Raw genomic sequence first — 14,705 nt, 5'->3', positions numbered from 1 at the left:
CTACTCATAATAATGCCAGAACAACACAGAATATGTATATTGCGGATGAAAGGCAGTAGTTGTTCCTGTATGTTCGTGCTTGAAGTAATTGAGTTTTTGCTTTTGTCGTGGGGAATAAAATGAAAATCAAAACACTGAACATATTGAAAATGATGAAAGATTTTGAACGCTTATAACTCGACCATTGTTTGGAAACATTTTATTTAAATAAATATATGAATAATTATAAAATATTAAGCATTATCTAAACGCACTAAATCCAACGTTTTGATTGGTCCAATTTGTGCTCCTCGTATTGTACCAACTAGAACAGACAACCAGAGTAAAAGCGGAAGACAATTTAAATACATCAGTAGGGGATATCAGGGTCAGACACCCTAATGATTTCCACATATTTCCAGTACCTCCAGTGTTCCTTCGACTTCAAATGGTTACAGAACTTCTCTTCAACTATTAATGAACCATTCTACAGTATCTGTTGACCGTTTTTTGAGTAGAACTTGAATTTTGATAGAATACAAAAATTGATGTTTTCAGGTGAAATAAATGGGAGTGCGGGTGAGATCGACACCCTGTCGGGTAAAACCGACACCTTTAGAGAAACGAATGTAAACTTGTTACAATAATTTCTAAGTATCAAGAGGCTGTCTATATACTATTTGGACGCTTCAAGAGGACAGAGGGGGGATAATTACAAATTGTATGTAATTGGATTGCTCAGACTTTGAATAGCAAAAAGGCAAACAAATTCAACTGCAATTAAACCCCACAGCTCTCTCCGTTGATATTAGGTTTGCGGGACGTATGTTCGAATTCCGGCATTTATGTTTATGTCCCAGCTTTGATGAGTATCCACGAGAGATGTACTGATGAGCGTTGAAGCTCTGCCAGGCTTTTTGGATTGCATGTCCGTTCGTTGGTTTTACTGTTTATCAGTCCAGCTCTGTCATTTTGTCTTCCAAATATAACATGCGGCATCATGTACAAAAAATAAGGACACATTTTTCCTGTCAATGGAACACAAACCCTGGTGTCGGTTTTACTCTGACTGAAGGTTTCGGTGTTACCCCGAACAGACTCGAGATTGCAAAACAAAGTTTTCGGGCATTGATAAGCAACAAAACCACCTACCGCCTCACAAAATACATTGAACAATGATCTATGATGGCTTAGGTTTACAGAAGTAGCGAGCTTTCCAAAATGTTCACCTTAAAAACACTCAAAGTTAAATCAAAGTTAATTTTTAGCACATGTTATGGCATCCCGATTTATCACAGTAAGTGAGCTGAAAAATACCAGAAAATGTTCTACTCCCAATACATGTGTATCATTTGTATAATATATATGCTAGAGCCAATATGATCGAGCGAAACAGGAGACACATTCAAATGAAAGCATATGAAGGGGCTGATTCTCGAATATACTTCACGGTGAAAACGAAATGCACGGCACGCCATTGAACTACTTTCCACGAGTTAGTGAAGCGTCCAGGTGTATGGCACGATTATCGCTATCTCACTCTACCTACCGTCACCGCCTATCTCACTCTCACTCTGCTGTAAAAGTTCATCATCGACTTCACGATATGTCAGATGGTGGTAAATTGGTAATTCGCAATGACAGAAAAATAGTGTCGACGTCTGGTGGCGACTTCAAATTAGGGCCATAATTTAAGTCCCAAACTCGTTAGTGTAATCTCTATCAGATTAGAAGACACGAAGCCGGTTTTTGAATTTCAAAATTTGAATGAAAATTTTCACGTCATGTTTATTTAATTACTTGAGAAACATATTTCTGACTTTTATTCAACCGTATAGCTATAATATTCCAACATTGTTACTGAATTTTTTCATTATAATATAAAGTTGTCTTCATAAACAATTTTCGTATGAGACTTTTTCCCCAACTGCAAACAAAAATGTTTTAATTTAAATAGAATACTAATTTGATATGGAAAAGCTAATTTTAATTTTGAAAACGTTCATTCCGACTGAAAATCATTTATTCTTTGACGCTCCCCTAAACTAGTAAACGAAGCTCAATGGCGTCAACGCGGATCGTTTTGAAGAAAGCAAATACTTTTGACGTTTGAGATGTTGGCGCCAAAAACATGGCGGGTGGAAGCGTCATAGATAATAGTGGGTTTTCAGGCAGAATGAGTACTATTCAAATAAAAATTATCAATGAAAATTAACTTCTCCGTTTCAAAACTAGAGTTTAATGTGAATGGAATACTTTTTTTTCTTCAACCTTTCATCTGAAGATAATTTGTTCTTATAATGATAAGTTTTAGTGGGAGAATAATTTCGTATGCAGAGGTCGACACCGTACCGTTGTCATCGTGGATACACTTCATTCCGTTTTACCGTGAAGTGTATTCGAGAATCAGGCCCGAAAGCTTTTCGTATTGGTTGCCAAATACACGGCCAGTCTTCCGAAAAACACTTACACATGTCCACGCGATGTGAAAATTCCATGTTTTTGTTTGAATTCGAACATTATTTTCGCTAGTGTTGAATGTCTATCCCGAACACGAACAATGATTCACAAACATAAACATGTGAAAACAAACACGATGTTTATAATTCAAGAACATCATGTACAAACATATCACCCGATGTCACAGTATTCATTGCTTTCGTTTCGTTTCTTTTCATTCACGGAAAGAAATTATTCATCTCAAAACATTTCTTCGTAGAATACTTTTTCACAGAAACGAACTTGGAATTTAGTTCGCATTACAAAAGTTGCACGAACTAAGAGGCTATGAGTTCATGCACATTTTGCAAGTCTGATTAAATAATCCTTGGTTTCGTGCAAAGAAAACATTCTCTGAGTAGAAAGAAGCTTTCTATGAGAATTTTTTTACGTGCATGCTGGCAATGGAAGTCTGGTGAACCGGCTGCACAGCGGGCGACGTCGTACAAATGCTGACCAAAAAAATTAATACTCAAAAATTAGTTTTAGATGCAACCTTCAGCGGCACACAGCAGAACCAGGAGGGAAATTTCAGCTGCTTATACACACCATTAAATTCTCGATGTTATCATAAACTGAATGAAGGAAAAAACTAAAAGCTACACTTACACTACACTACATATGCTATGTGTGCATGCGATTGCATCATCCTTTCTTCCCCTCTTCTTCACTCGTTTTATAGCTCGGGTCGCGAACAAGCAGTATTAGCCTTTTGTAAACATCCAAAGATCCAGTCAAAACTGTTGCTCCCGTGGTCGAATGGTTAGCGTAACGCCTAACATGTCACTGCTGAATAATTCTGGTACTTTATATTCGATAAAAAATAATAGAAATATTGTATTCAAAATTTTTTGTGGATTGTATTCAAAACTATACATATCCGCCACGCTCTATCTTATTTTAGTACTTGTTCAAATAGCTAATAATAGCGAATGTTACATGAATTCAATATATAAATTGATGCGTGCACTAAATAATTATACCAATTGTGAAAAACTCTGATATCAATCGACATTTATTTTGTTCAGAACAGATAAAGAGGTTTATTTTATTTGTCCAATATTTTAGACGAAGCACCAATTGTCATGATAGGAAAGCATTTTTTTCCATGTCAACATACCAACACACCACGCGTCGAGTGGTGGTGGTGTGGTGTCCGATTCGCTTCTTCTACTCTACGCACTGCCGGTGCTTGGGGTGAAAATGCAACAAAACTGTACACCATGTTCGAACATCATGTGAAACATTAGGATTAAACATCGGGCCCTATTCCTGAAAACGAGACGAGCTGACGAGCGCTCGTCTCGTTTGTTTTCATATTCCAGAAGCCGAGCTCGACTAAAACAGACGAGTAGCTCGTCTGGCTCGACGACCGTTTGGCCGCGCTCGTCGATGAATCAGTCGAATCGTCTAGTTTGTTTGTTGTGTTTGTTCACCTTGTTGATTGAAAGCATCGGTATTCTTTTGCTCCGCCTTTATCTTAATAAATTGTTTCACGGCTAAACTAGTATTGCATAAGCAATGTATGTTTTTAACTGCAACCATCAAATTCAATTCAGTAATTGCAAGATTATACAGATTTTCAAATGGGCCTCTTCCAAACAACACAACCAAATGTAAACATTGAACTCACATCCAGGGATGCTAGATGACTGGTTTGAATCTATTAACACGGCCCGAAAAGGGTCTTCACATAATGAACGAAAATGAGTAATTTAAAACAACTACGATATTGGAAATACGTATGTATAGATTTAAAACTTTTCTTGATAAATCGTTGATTAGGTAAACAAACATTGCCCCCAATAAACCCATAATAACAAAACGTCTGAGTGATAAAACCAGATGCTCGAGGAAAAATATCAATGAAACCAAAAGATATAAAAGATAAATTGTTTCACGGCTAAACTAGTATTGCATAAGCAATGTATGTTTTTAACTGCAACCATCAAATTCAATTCAGTAATTGCAAGATTTTACAGATTTTCAAATGGGCCTCTTCCAAACAACACAACCAAATGTAAACATTGAACTCATATCCAGGGATGCTAGATGACTGGTTTGAATCTATTAACACGGCACGAAAAGGGTCTTCACATATTGAACGAAAATGAGTAATTCAAAACAACTACGATATTGGAAATACGTATGTATAGATTTAAAACTTTTCTTGATAAATCGTTGATTAGGTGAACAAACATTGCCCCCAATAGACCCATAATAACAAAACGTCTGAGTGATAAAACCAGATGCTCGAGGAAAAATATCAATGAAACCAAAAGATATATGAAACTTATTCCTTTTTGTTATGTTTATTTCAATATTTTGGCACTGAGAAAAGAGTATCGATTAATCAATTTTAAAACTGTTGTTTTTCTCAAAACAAAAACATGTCTTCTCATCTGACATCACTGATCATACCGAGAAAAACTGACTAAAGTCTCTGCAGTCTACCAAATAAAACATTTCAATGAAACTCGTGTACTGGAATGGGATATTTTGCTCGTCTCGACAGTGACTGAAGCCGAGACGAGACGATACGAATTGCTCGTCTCTTTCTCTGGAATAGGGCCCATCGTATGTCCAAACATACCACGAATACAAACATGTAACATTTTCAAACATAGGTACGAAAAAATCATGTTTATATTCAAACACAAAACTGCGAACAGCAACGTGGACATGTTTATCCCGGACGCAGTGTTTTTTGTGAAATAGCTGCCAGCATATTTGGATAGCGTGGACGTGTGAAATATCTTTGCTTTCCAACCAGGTCTTGGTTCGATCACCATTGACGTCGTATGGACTTTTTTTTGGCACAATCCCAAATGAAATGAGAAAAGAAAACAGAAAGAGATATCTGTTCGCATATATACAAACCATTTTAAGCTTTTAAAACAACTCATTATTTGCGCATTTGACCATCCAGCACACGAAATGGCATTATTTCAGCAAAAGATGAAATGTTTTCAACCAACGCTAGTTTGGGTGTGTTTACTGACCGGTTCTGTTGTTTGTTATAACAGCAAAGCGACTTCTGCAGCTGTAGGGTGACTCGAAACGTAAGAAATGACAGGTGTGTACAGGGAGCATCGGAAAATTAGCAAAAAATAGCTTCTAACTGGAAAAATCAGGGGGTGTCGGTTTTACCCTGATTTCCTCTACCACTATCCTTTTCTACCCTAATGCTGCTGGTACGTACGACGAATTTGCTCAATACAATAGAAGCTTGAAAAGAAGCGAAACATTTCATCGCAAGCCCCACCGGCAAGTAAAGCTGAACAGAACAAATATAAATGACTACAGTGCAGTCCGCAGTAGTGCACCCATGGCTGAGTGGTTAGCGTCTCACATTATCATGCCGGGTGTTCGGGTGCGATTCCCGTTCTGGCCGGGAGATTTTTCGTGAGAGAAATATCCTTCGACTTCGGTCACGCGTATTCTAGAGCTTGCCCCTCGGAATACATTCAAGGCGTATTATTTGGCTCAAATTAGAAATTAGAAATTCTTAGAAATTACTTAGATTAGAATTAGAAGAATTAGTGTTAGAAATCTCAACTAAGTATCAATAAATGACGCTAGTTAGTGCATACGTTGAGACGGCAAAAGTTCCACAGGGAACGTTAACGCCATTCAAGAAGAAGAAGAAGCAGTCCGCAAGGATAGAGTTGGTCGGCTAAATCGTGGCATTTAAGTATACGTAAACGCTTGAATTAATTTTAAAGTACTAAAAAAAACACTGTCTAAGAATAATACAATAAAAACTGAACATTCACTAATGGAATAAGAGCTCGATTACAACATAATTTTTGCATTCTATAACTATAATGGTTAGTGATTCTTTAGTGGTAGCCCGACCTCTAAGGAGTTCAATGTCTTTTTCCAGGTCCGTTAGGAATCCACCCAGGATTGATGTTCTTTTCGAAGAAATCCACCCCTTTTCTCGATACCACTGTGGTACTTCTCCGCTGTTGTGGCAACTTGTCAAACCAGGCCAAAACATTTCAGGTCCATTGTGAATTTTAATATACAGAAGCATAAATGCTTTTAGGCACTCATGCTTGTTCATTTTGAAATACATAGTCTTGATTGTCACGAAAACTTGGGTTTTTCGCCCGCAGTTGCAGATGCCTTACCAGACCATAAAATTTCTTGAGCATTTATCAGCAAAAATGAATCTGAACTTGCTATCACCTTGCATGCTCTCGACCAGTGGCGTTATAGAACTTTTTGAAACTTTAGGGTCGATTTTTTTCCATACATTCATTGGCACCCTAAAGTACTACCTTCATCAAAAAGTTCCAGGAATCACCACCGTGTGTCGCCCTCAGTTACCCGTTCTTTCATGTTTATGAAAATTTTCTTGCTGCAAACCAGGCAAAATAAGCTGTTGAAGTCTCTTTCACTCCACAGATCCCGTGCATGTCCTAGCAAATTTAACGCTTTGAGAAGATGAGACTTCACAATTGATTACAGCATTTAGGAATGATAGTTCGAGACCCCTCCACCCTCGCTGCCATACAAATGAAACATAAATTTCTGCATAACTCAAGAACTAATCAAGCAAATCGAGCAAAATTTGGCACGTGAAGGTTTAGAGGGCACGAAACGTTTCTATGGTGGTTCGACATTCCTCCCCCTCTCTAAGGGGAGCCTGCCATACAAATGAAACTCAGATTTCAGCATAACTTGAGAGCTAGCTACCAAATCGAGTCAAATTTGGCATGTAGAGGTTTCAGGGAGCACGAAACGTTTCTATGGTGAATCGACACTCCACCCTCCTCTCTAAAGGGGGGGGGGGGGGGGGCCTCCAAACAAAATTTAAACACAAATTTCTGTATAACTCGAAAACTAATCAAGCAAATGGAACTAAATTTGGCATATGGAGGTTTTAGGGGACAAGAAATGTGAATAACTCAAGAACTAAGCAAGCAAACGGAACCAAATTTGTCATGTGGAGGTTCTAGAGAGCACGATATGCACGATACGTGTGAAACACAAATTTCTGCGGAGGCGATCTGGCGTAGTGGTAACATCCATGCCTCTCACGCTAAAGGTCACGAGTTCAATTCTCACTCCCGACATTCTTCCAAAAAATGGAAGTAAAAGTGACGAACCAGCCAAATGAGTTGAAAGTCACTATAATACAGATAAAAAAAAACAAATTTCTGCATTACTCGAGAATTTGTAGAAGACAATAAATGTGTCTGTTCGACTTTCCTTCCTTTCTCTAAGGTTGGAGAGGGCTTCCATACACATGAAATATAGATTTCTACATATCCCGAGAACTAACCAAGCAAAGGGGTAAGCGCAAAACTTGTGGAAGGAATCGTCCGATTTGAGATGTAATCATTTTATTATATTTTCTGTATCAAGCATGTAGTCCATGTAAGGAAGAAACATGTTATTTGCAAGTGATTGAATCTGGAACGAGAATTGGGTCTGAAAATAATTTGATATTTCAATGACGAGTTTTGGTAGAAGTATTGGGAAATGTTTAATAAAGGAAATTGTAAAAGGTCAATTAGAAGATCAATCAATGATCAGTTCTGCGATTGGAGCCATGAACGTTCGCTTAGTAAGAAAACGTTAATGTTTGAAGGTCTTGATAACAAAAAAAATCCATTTTGGGCAGAACGAAGTTTACCGGGACAGCTAGTATGTAATAAATGTAGCAGTAAAGAACTCCATATCTCTACCGCAACACAGTACGCTAAACATTTTGTGAAAAGCACGTTTCTTGGAAATTATAATACACATAAGAATATTTAATGAAATTCATTAATTCAATTTCATTCAAACGGTAATTTTATTGCACCTCAGCAAATCGTGACATACTTTCTAACTTTCAACTAATAAAAAATAATTTAGGATTTTTCGATTCCAAAAAATAGAAGATCGATTCATTTTGTATTTTACAATGATATTGATTCACTTACAATTTTACACTTAAAATTAAAAACGTTTTGATCTTTCAGAAGCAGTATATAAAATTAGGCATGTGGAAGCTCAATCACGAAACAATATCTGAACAAAATCGAGCCCTAATAAATGGTGACCTATTCTCACTTACATCTAATAGTACGACATTAATACTGTAAAATCAGCCTTTGGACTTTCTATATCTGAAAGTACCCATTCGAGGAACTTTGATCATAACCGCTGGTGTCCGGTTCTTCCTTAATTATCTGGTCGAGCATATGCTCCGGGATGTACTCGGCCGGTCCGAACTCCTCCAATTTGCGCTTCACCCCTTGACTCAGTGGTCCAAAGCCATGGTATTTCCGAACGTGGAGGGTGTAATTGGAAACAATGATAGTGCCCGTGCGATCTTTCGACAGCTTGGCCTTTGCGCTGCACAGTGGACAGAATACATACGCATCCGGGACACCTTGCTCGTTCACGATTTGAATGTCGAGATTATCTTGAATAATTTTCAAATACTCTGGAAGTATCTCCGCTTGATTGTTGCTACAGTGGAAACAAACGTTAACAAATCAATTAACAATGAATGATTCGAGTTCAACTCACTTCACAGCATTCAGCACCTTTTCTCTCAGCATCTGTCTCAGCGTCTGTGGATCGTAATTCTGCAACTGCAAGCTTACCACCGGTCTCGTCTCGGCGTGGTGATGAATAGTACGTAACGACTGGATGAAGCTATCCAAACCTTTCCTCCGTACCGCCACGGCAATATTCTTCATCATCCGGCGTTCGCCGGAACGGAAACGAAACTCATTGGCGGTATGGCTGTACACTCCGAAATATTTTTTCATCAGCTTGTCGTTCGCCGAAATTCGCAGCACCGTCGGAATGGTCCGTGCTTCCTGCTCAATCTGATCTATGAGCTCATCGTCCAGATCGGCAATGGACGAATTGCAAAAGCAAGAAAACTGCAGCAGCAGTTTTACGTTTTCCGGTACTGGTCCAACTAGTTTCTCAATTTGCAGCCAGAAGTGATACTGATCAAAAAAGACTATTTTTGAGTATTCTGTGACCATTTATGCAACGCATAAGCGCCCATCTCGCGTACCAACCAATTAAGCAAATTGAAAACAATTTCATCCAATTAGGTGAAAATAAAATGGATCAGCAAGGGATTTGCTGCAGCAAATACACATTTTGGTCATGAAATCGCAGAAATAAGAAACATGGTTCCTTACCTCGGCTGCATCCATCGTAATACATCTAAATCAAACCGAGTTTTCGATCACAGGCTCTAATTCAAATCGGATGCACTACAAGCCGCTAGGATGCGATATTTTCGTGTTGATGTTGTGCATCAATGTTTTTGTGTACAATTATTTGTGACACATCGCGCAGGGTTGCGTTCCAGCCAAACAAAAAATCGCAAAATTTATAGCGAATTTGGTTTTGTTCAGTTTCAACCAGCCGGGTGCTATGATTGATGCTAGGATCGTTAGCAAAATCTCAAGCAGAACTGTCAGTGGGATACCCAATTCATATGAAAACAAGGGGAAAATGTCAGTGGGATACCCGATATGTTGGCTCCTGTCAGTTCAATGGGGGTTCTCTAAAGACGTCACCCGGCTGGTTTCAACCCCAATGCCAAACTAACTGCTGTCAAAACCTGTCAAAACGATTTTTTAACAGGGGTTAGACATCAATTGAATATAGGCTACCCAAAATCAAAACCAATATGGCGTCATTTGTTTATCAACATATCATTTACGAGGATTGAAATCGAAAAATTCGCTGCTTTATTCTAACTGCATGAGCGATATTCATATTTCGGTTTCACATGGAGGTGTTCACATTTAACATGGAGTTTAAAGTTAGCCACTATTCCACTATATAACCGCACCGAGTTGTACACAACAGTAATTGATTGAACCAGAATGTCAGTAAACCGCAGCAATATTGGGTACACTGGCAATATGAGGGATTTGACGTTTTAGTCGTACCCCTGTTTTTTAATCACTCAAGCCGGGTTCAGACGGTGCGAGTAAGCATACGAGTCGGTCTAGTCAGTTACTGCAGTGCAGCTACTCACACCGTGTGAACACATCATGCCAGTTATTGTCATGTGTGATCCGGCGTGCGAGCTACTTCAAAGTTTTTTGAATTTACTCGCACTTGCATGCTTCACAACGTCAAAAACAGAATTTAGCGTTCGAATCAGTGATGCCAAATGTAATGAAATGTCTCTATTTTTAAGATATTTGAAAATATGTGAAGATATTTATAGACTTGAAAATTATTGGAAAAACAAATAAAACCCTCATAGTTTCTAAACGAAATAATTGTTATTTCGTTTTGCACGCTGGCGGGGCACGCTTTCTTTTTGAGATAGTTTTCTTGAGAATCTCTAATATAGAATCATTATCAGATCACAACTTACAAAAAAAAGTATTGTTCTAAGAAACAGAATACATATTCGATTTAAAAAAGTACATTTTCATTCATTATTAAAATTTTTGAAGCGTATTTATTGCACCTGCAAATCGACTATCATTTTCATTTCACAAAATAAATAAAATTAAAAAAAAAAATCTTTTAGACTACCATTTATAACATCACATCCTTTCGGAATTATCTGAGCTATGGATGTTTTCGAGATTCTAAAAAATATCGACAACAATCCCAACGATATTCCAAAACAAAGGCACATCAATGTCATTTCTAATTTAACTCTTGCAGGTACAGCATCCCTCATGACTGTATCTTGGCGTTGTATTCGTGGAGCAATTAAATCCAACAGTTTTTTCACTTGTTCAGGTGTTATTATCAACACTGCTCTGTAATCTCGGGGATCCTCATCGTAGAGTTCCTTCAATATTGTATTTGTTGCTCCTTTTCTTTGCATCTAATTCCTGGCCCGAATCCTTTTCTCTTTCTGCTTTTTCGGATAGTACCTTCAGTTCAAAGAAATTCAGCACAAAGTATGTATTTTTAAACACGATCAGCGTTTGTTTTGCTATAAAATTGTGTGATGATACATTCAACTGAAAACCTAAGATGAAAACTGCCAATAAAGAAGTCGATTTTGGACCAATCATTTGACAAATTCGGACCTGATTGCTGTTTCTGACTATTTGATGGACATTTGAAAAGTCGCCTGGCATCCCTGGTAAACCCGTGCCGTAGTATCTAGTTTCTCGCCAGCAGCTCACACTGTGTGAACGGACAAGGCGAGTCAACCAATTGTCAAGCGAGTCCACCGGGTCAGTAGCTGCTCATTGTCAAGTCAGCTACTAGCAACGTATAAATGGGCCTTCAGTTTCAACCTAGTTTCGCACCCGAAAGCTGTTAGTTTTGCACTGAGATGTTTCACGGGCTCGCACTCGGGTTCACCAATACAACTATACTGAACTGTCAAGTTCCGAGTATTGTATTTGGAAAATCTAAAAATAAAGATTATGAAAATAGAAAACCTGCTGATTTTGTTTTTGTATTACTGGAATCATAATCCAATTCGGATTCTGATTTTGAAGAGTATATTCGCGTAAATGGCATTAAGCTTCGTGTGCTTTTATTGGGAGGCGAAAATAATGATGGATATTCAGGTGGAATAAACATGCTTTCAAAATCAAAATCACGAATGAAAATTCACTTTAACGTATCGTTTTTTATTTTATGTTATGAAATAAGAGGTTTTTTCCGAAATTGCAAAAACATATTGAACGAAAGCTGTGTCTGATGATGATTCTATATTATAATAGTAATTATTTGTGGAAAAAACAGGAAATGCATCAACAAATGGTTAAGTGAGTGTCAGGACTACAAGTGTCAAGTAATCAAACAATATGAAGTAGAAATTTTCATTCAAACTTTTATATTTTTACACTGCACTTGGGCCTTCTGATCTGATAGAGAATAATTCACCAGACGTCGACACTGTACATTTGTCATTGCAAATATAAACAAATCGGACTATACTGACGAATTTATGCAAAGCTGAATCACCTCATGCGACACCTACATTAGAGCTCAGAACCACAAAAGTGATGATGTTTGTTTATTCTACGTACTGAAAAGCGTTCGGTCGTGATTATTCATTTTATTTCTATTTAGATTCATTTGAACCATTAAATGTCGGCAGGTTAAAAATGGTTAAAAAGTTAGGGCTTTGTATATTTACGATGGTTTCAAAACGCGATTGGACCAAAGCCATTGATAATCTTCGAAAATTTTAAGTTTGATACATACAGGTTATGAATACTGTGAATAGTGGGGATGGAATCGATATCATATTGAGTTGGATGATATCATTGATAATGTAAGAGCCGATACGAGAAGGATTTGCAGCAACACATGCTACTCATCGTTTATCTTGTTGAAAAAAATTAAAGTTATAACACTTATACCAAGCCAATATACATACCACATTGTAAAATGGCGATTTTCTAAACTTTTCAGCGTAGATAGAATACGTGAAACCGGGAAATTTGAAGATAAATTCTGATTTTTCCAAAAAAATATGAAAGAATTTCATACGAATTAATTTCAACATCATCATTTTGCTCGTTGCGCCTGGTAGTAAATCTAACGTAAATTCGTCAATAACGCACACCAACAAACCGCCGCATTCGTGAAACTATAAAAACGTTTTTTCATTACAGAGTCAGTTTAGAACTAACTCAGTTTTAAAAACGAATTCGCTGTTAGAAAGGTATCATTTTTGACCGAGGGATGTACAGTGATTCAAACTTGAATTCGTATACCACAGTGCAGATCTCTTTTCACTACATTTGAAAGTCCAAAACAAGTTTGGAAATATTCTATTTAGATAAAGTCATTGTGTTATATGAGAGTGAAAAGATACGCTGTTTGTTTAGATCAGAGTTTCTCAAAGTGGATCGACCCCTTTGGGTCGATCTTGGTTTCCCAGGGGTCGACACGAACGCAAACTGATTTTGGGGGTCGACGAGGTCTAAACATTTTTGAAACTTTCCAGATACTGTCCAAGTTGTATTACGCGAATTAACTTGTTATAAGAATGACTATTGTTTTAGTAGAATATATAAGGTTGGGAAAAAAGTAATCCATTATTTCTCGTAAAATTCAAAGCTTTTTAAAAATTTAGGATTGTCCGATTTGGGTCATATATGTACCGTTTTGTTGTACAGTAGAACCTCGATTATCCGCGAGCGGATCGTCCGCGATGCGGAATATCCACGAAGGCGAGTTCCCTAGTAACTCTATAGACCTTTCTGAAATTTGTCACTGTGTGGTGACACCTCATTTTACCCCCATTTAACCCTTCATCGCGTTATCCGCGATTTCCGTTATACGCGATGACCAAGCCCGACTATTCCGTGGAAAATCGGGGTTCTACTGTATATGTTATTACCATATTTAAGCTGATTTCATAATGTCTCACTCATAGAAGTTTTGGTTCTTATAGGCGAAAACTATAGTGATCAATTTTCACAATCTTCTCTTGATTCAAATTTCTTATTACTCATGAAATATTGCAATGCGAGAAAAAGGTGGTAATCACTTGGTGCCAGGTTCGGACTAGATTTTATTACTTCCCAACCAACCTTCCGAAGTTTCTGGGGAGTCATGATGGAACAAATCACTTCTACTGTTGGCCAATTTTAGCCGTCACTGACCAATCACTAGCTTCAAACAGTCCAGTTGTTGATAGTAGTGATCTGAATTTAGTGTTTGGCCATACGGAAGTAACTCATAAAAAATGAAGTCCCACCAAATACACAGTAAAATCATCCTGGCCATTAGTCCTGGTTTGGCCACCGTTTGAGTTGCTTCACCATGCTTCGACAATGATCGTTTTCGCACAATATTGCCGTATGTGACCCATTTTTTAATCCCCAGTTACTATCCGTTTAAGAAATGGGTCGATTTCATTCCGTTTGGCCAAGGCTTCGCAGATAGAAATTTGATCCATCGTAATTTTTTGTGCTAATTGGTGTGGCATCCAAACACCGTACATCTTTGTGAATCCAACGCAAATTGTTTAAAACTGTTTTATGGTCGATTTGTACCTCCTGGACGATGCTACGGTCAATTTAGATTTTTTTTTCTGTAATTTTATCGACAATTTTGACGACAGGCATGCCTGTGCGAGGTGCATCTTTAACATCAAAAATGTATTAATGTCATCGACAAAATCAAAATTGCAGGTAATTTGCTGTTACTGTATCGGCACCATAAACACCATTTACAATATCTTCGGCTTGGCTTGCATTTTCACCTTTATCAAAGAAAAACTGTAAAATGTACCGAAATTTCTCTTTGTT

The 14,705-nt window shown here is 37.7% G+C and overlaps 1 protein-coding gene across 2 annotated transcripts; it reads right to left on the bottom strand.

Annotated features, from left to right (window-relative positions):
* Window positions 1–8,263: 8,263 nt before the first annotated feature.
* On the bottom strand, window positions 8,264–9,929 carry LOC129779406 (uncharacterized). Of its 2 annotated transcripts, XM_055786855.1 has the most exons (3): window positions 9,642–9,929; window positions 9,010–9,440; window positions 8,264–8,949 (listed from the first exon to the last, which is right to left on the bottom strand). In XM_055786855.1, the coding sequence occupies exons 1-3, from the start codon at window positions 9,654–9,656 to the stop codon at window positions 8,598–8,600; spliced, it is 798 nt and encodes a 265-aa protein (XP_055642830.1). In that variant the 5' UTR covers window positions 9,657–9,929; the 3' UTR covers window positions 8,264–8,597. The 2 variants fall into 2 exon arrangements, with proteins under 2 accessions (XP_055642830.1, XP_055642829.1); XM_055786854.1 differs by lacking the exon at window positions 9,642–9,929 and having other exon boundaries at window positions 9,010–9,509.
* Between the last annotated feature and the right edge of the window lie 4,776 nt (window positions 9,930–14,705).

The sequence above is a fragment of the Toxorhynchites rutilus genome, chromosome 3 (genome assembly GCF_029784135.1).
Source record: "Toxorhynchites rutilus septentrionalis strain SRP chromosome 3, ASM2978413v1, whole genome shotgun sequence".
In the NCBI taxonomy this organism is placed as follows: domain Eukaryota; kingdom Metazoa; phylum Arthropoda; class Insecta; order Diptera; family Culicidae; genus Toxorhynchites; species Toxorhynchites rutilus.
The sequence above is the reverse complement of the archived record's forward strand: the minus strand, read 5'-3'. Positions and strand labels throughout refer to the sequence as shown.

Excerpts from the sequence above, each read along its gene's own strand:
- LOC129779406 (XM_055786854.1), bottom strand. The coding sequence starts at position 9,479 with ATGGTCACAGAATACTCAAAAATAGTCTTTTTTGATCAGTATCACTTC. Across the intron at positions 8,950-9,009 it reads AAGGTGCTGAATGCTGTGAA|CAACAATCAAGCGGAGATAC; the intron begins GTGAGTTGAACT and ends TTTCCACTGTAG.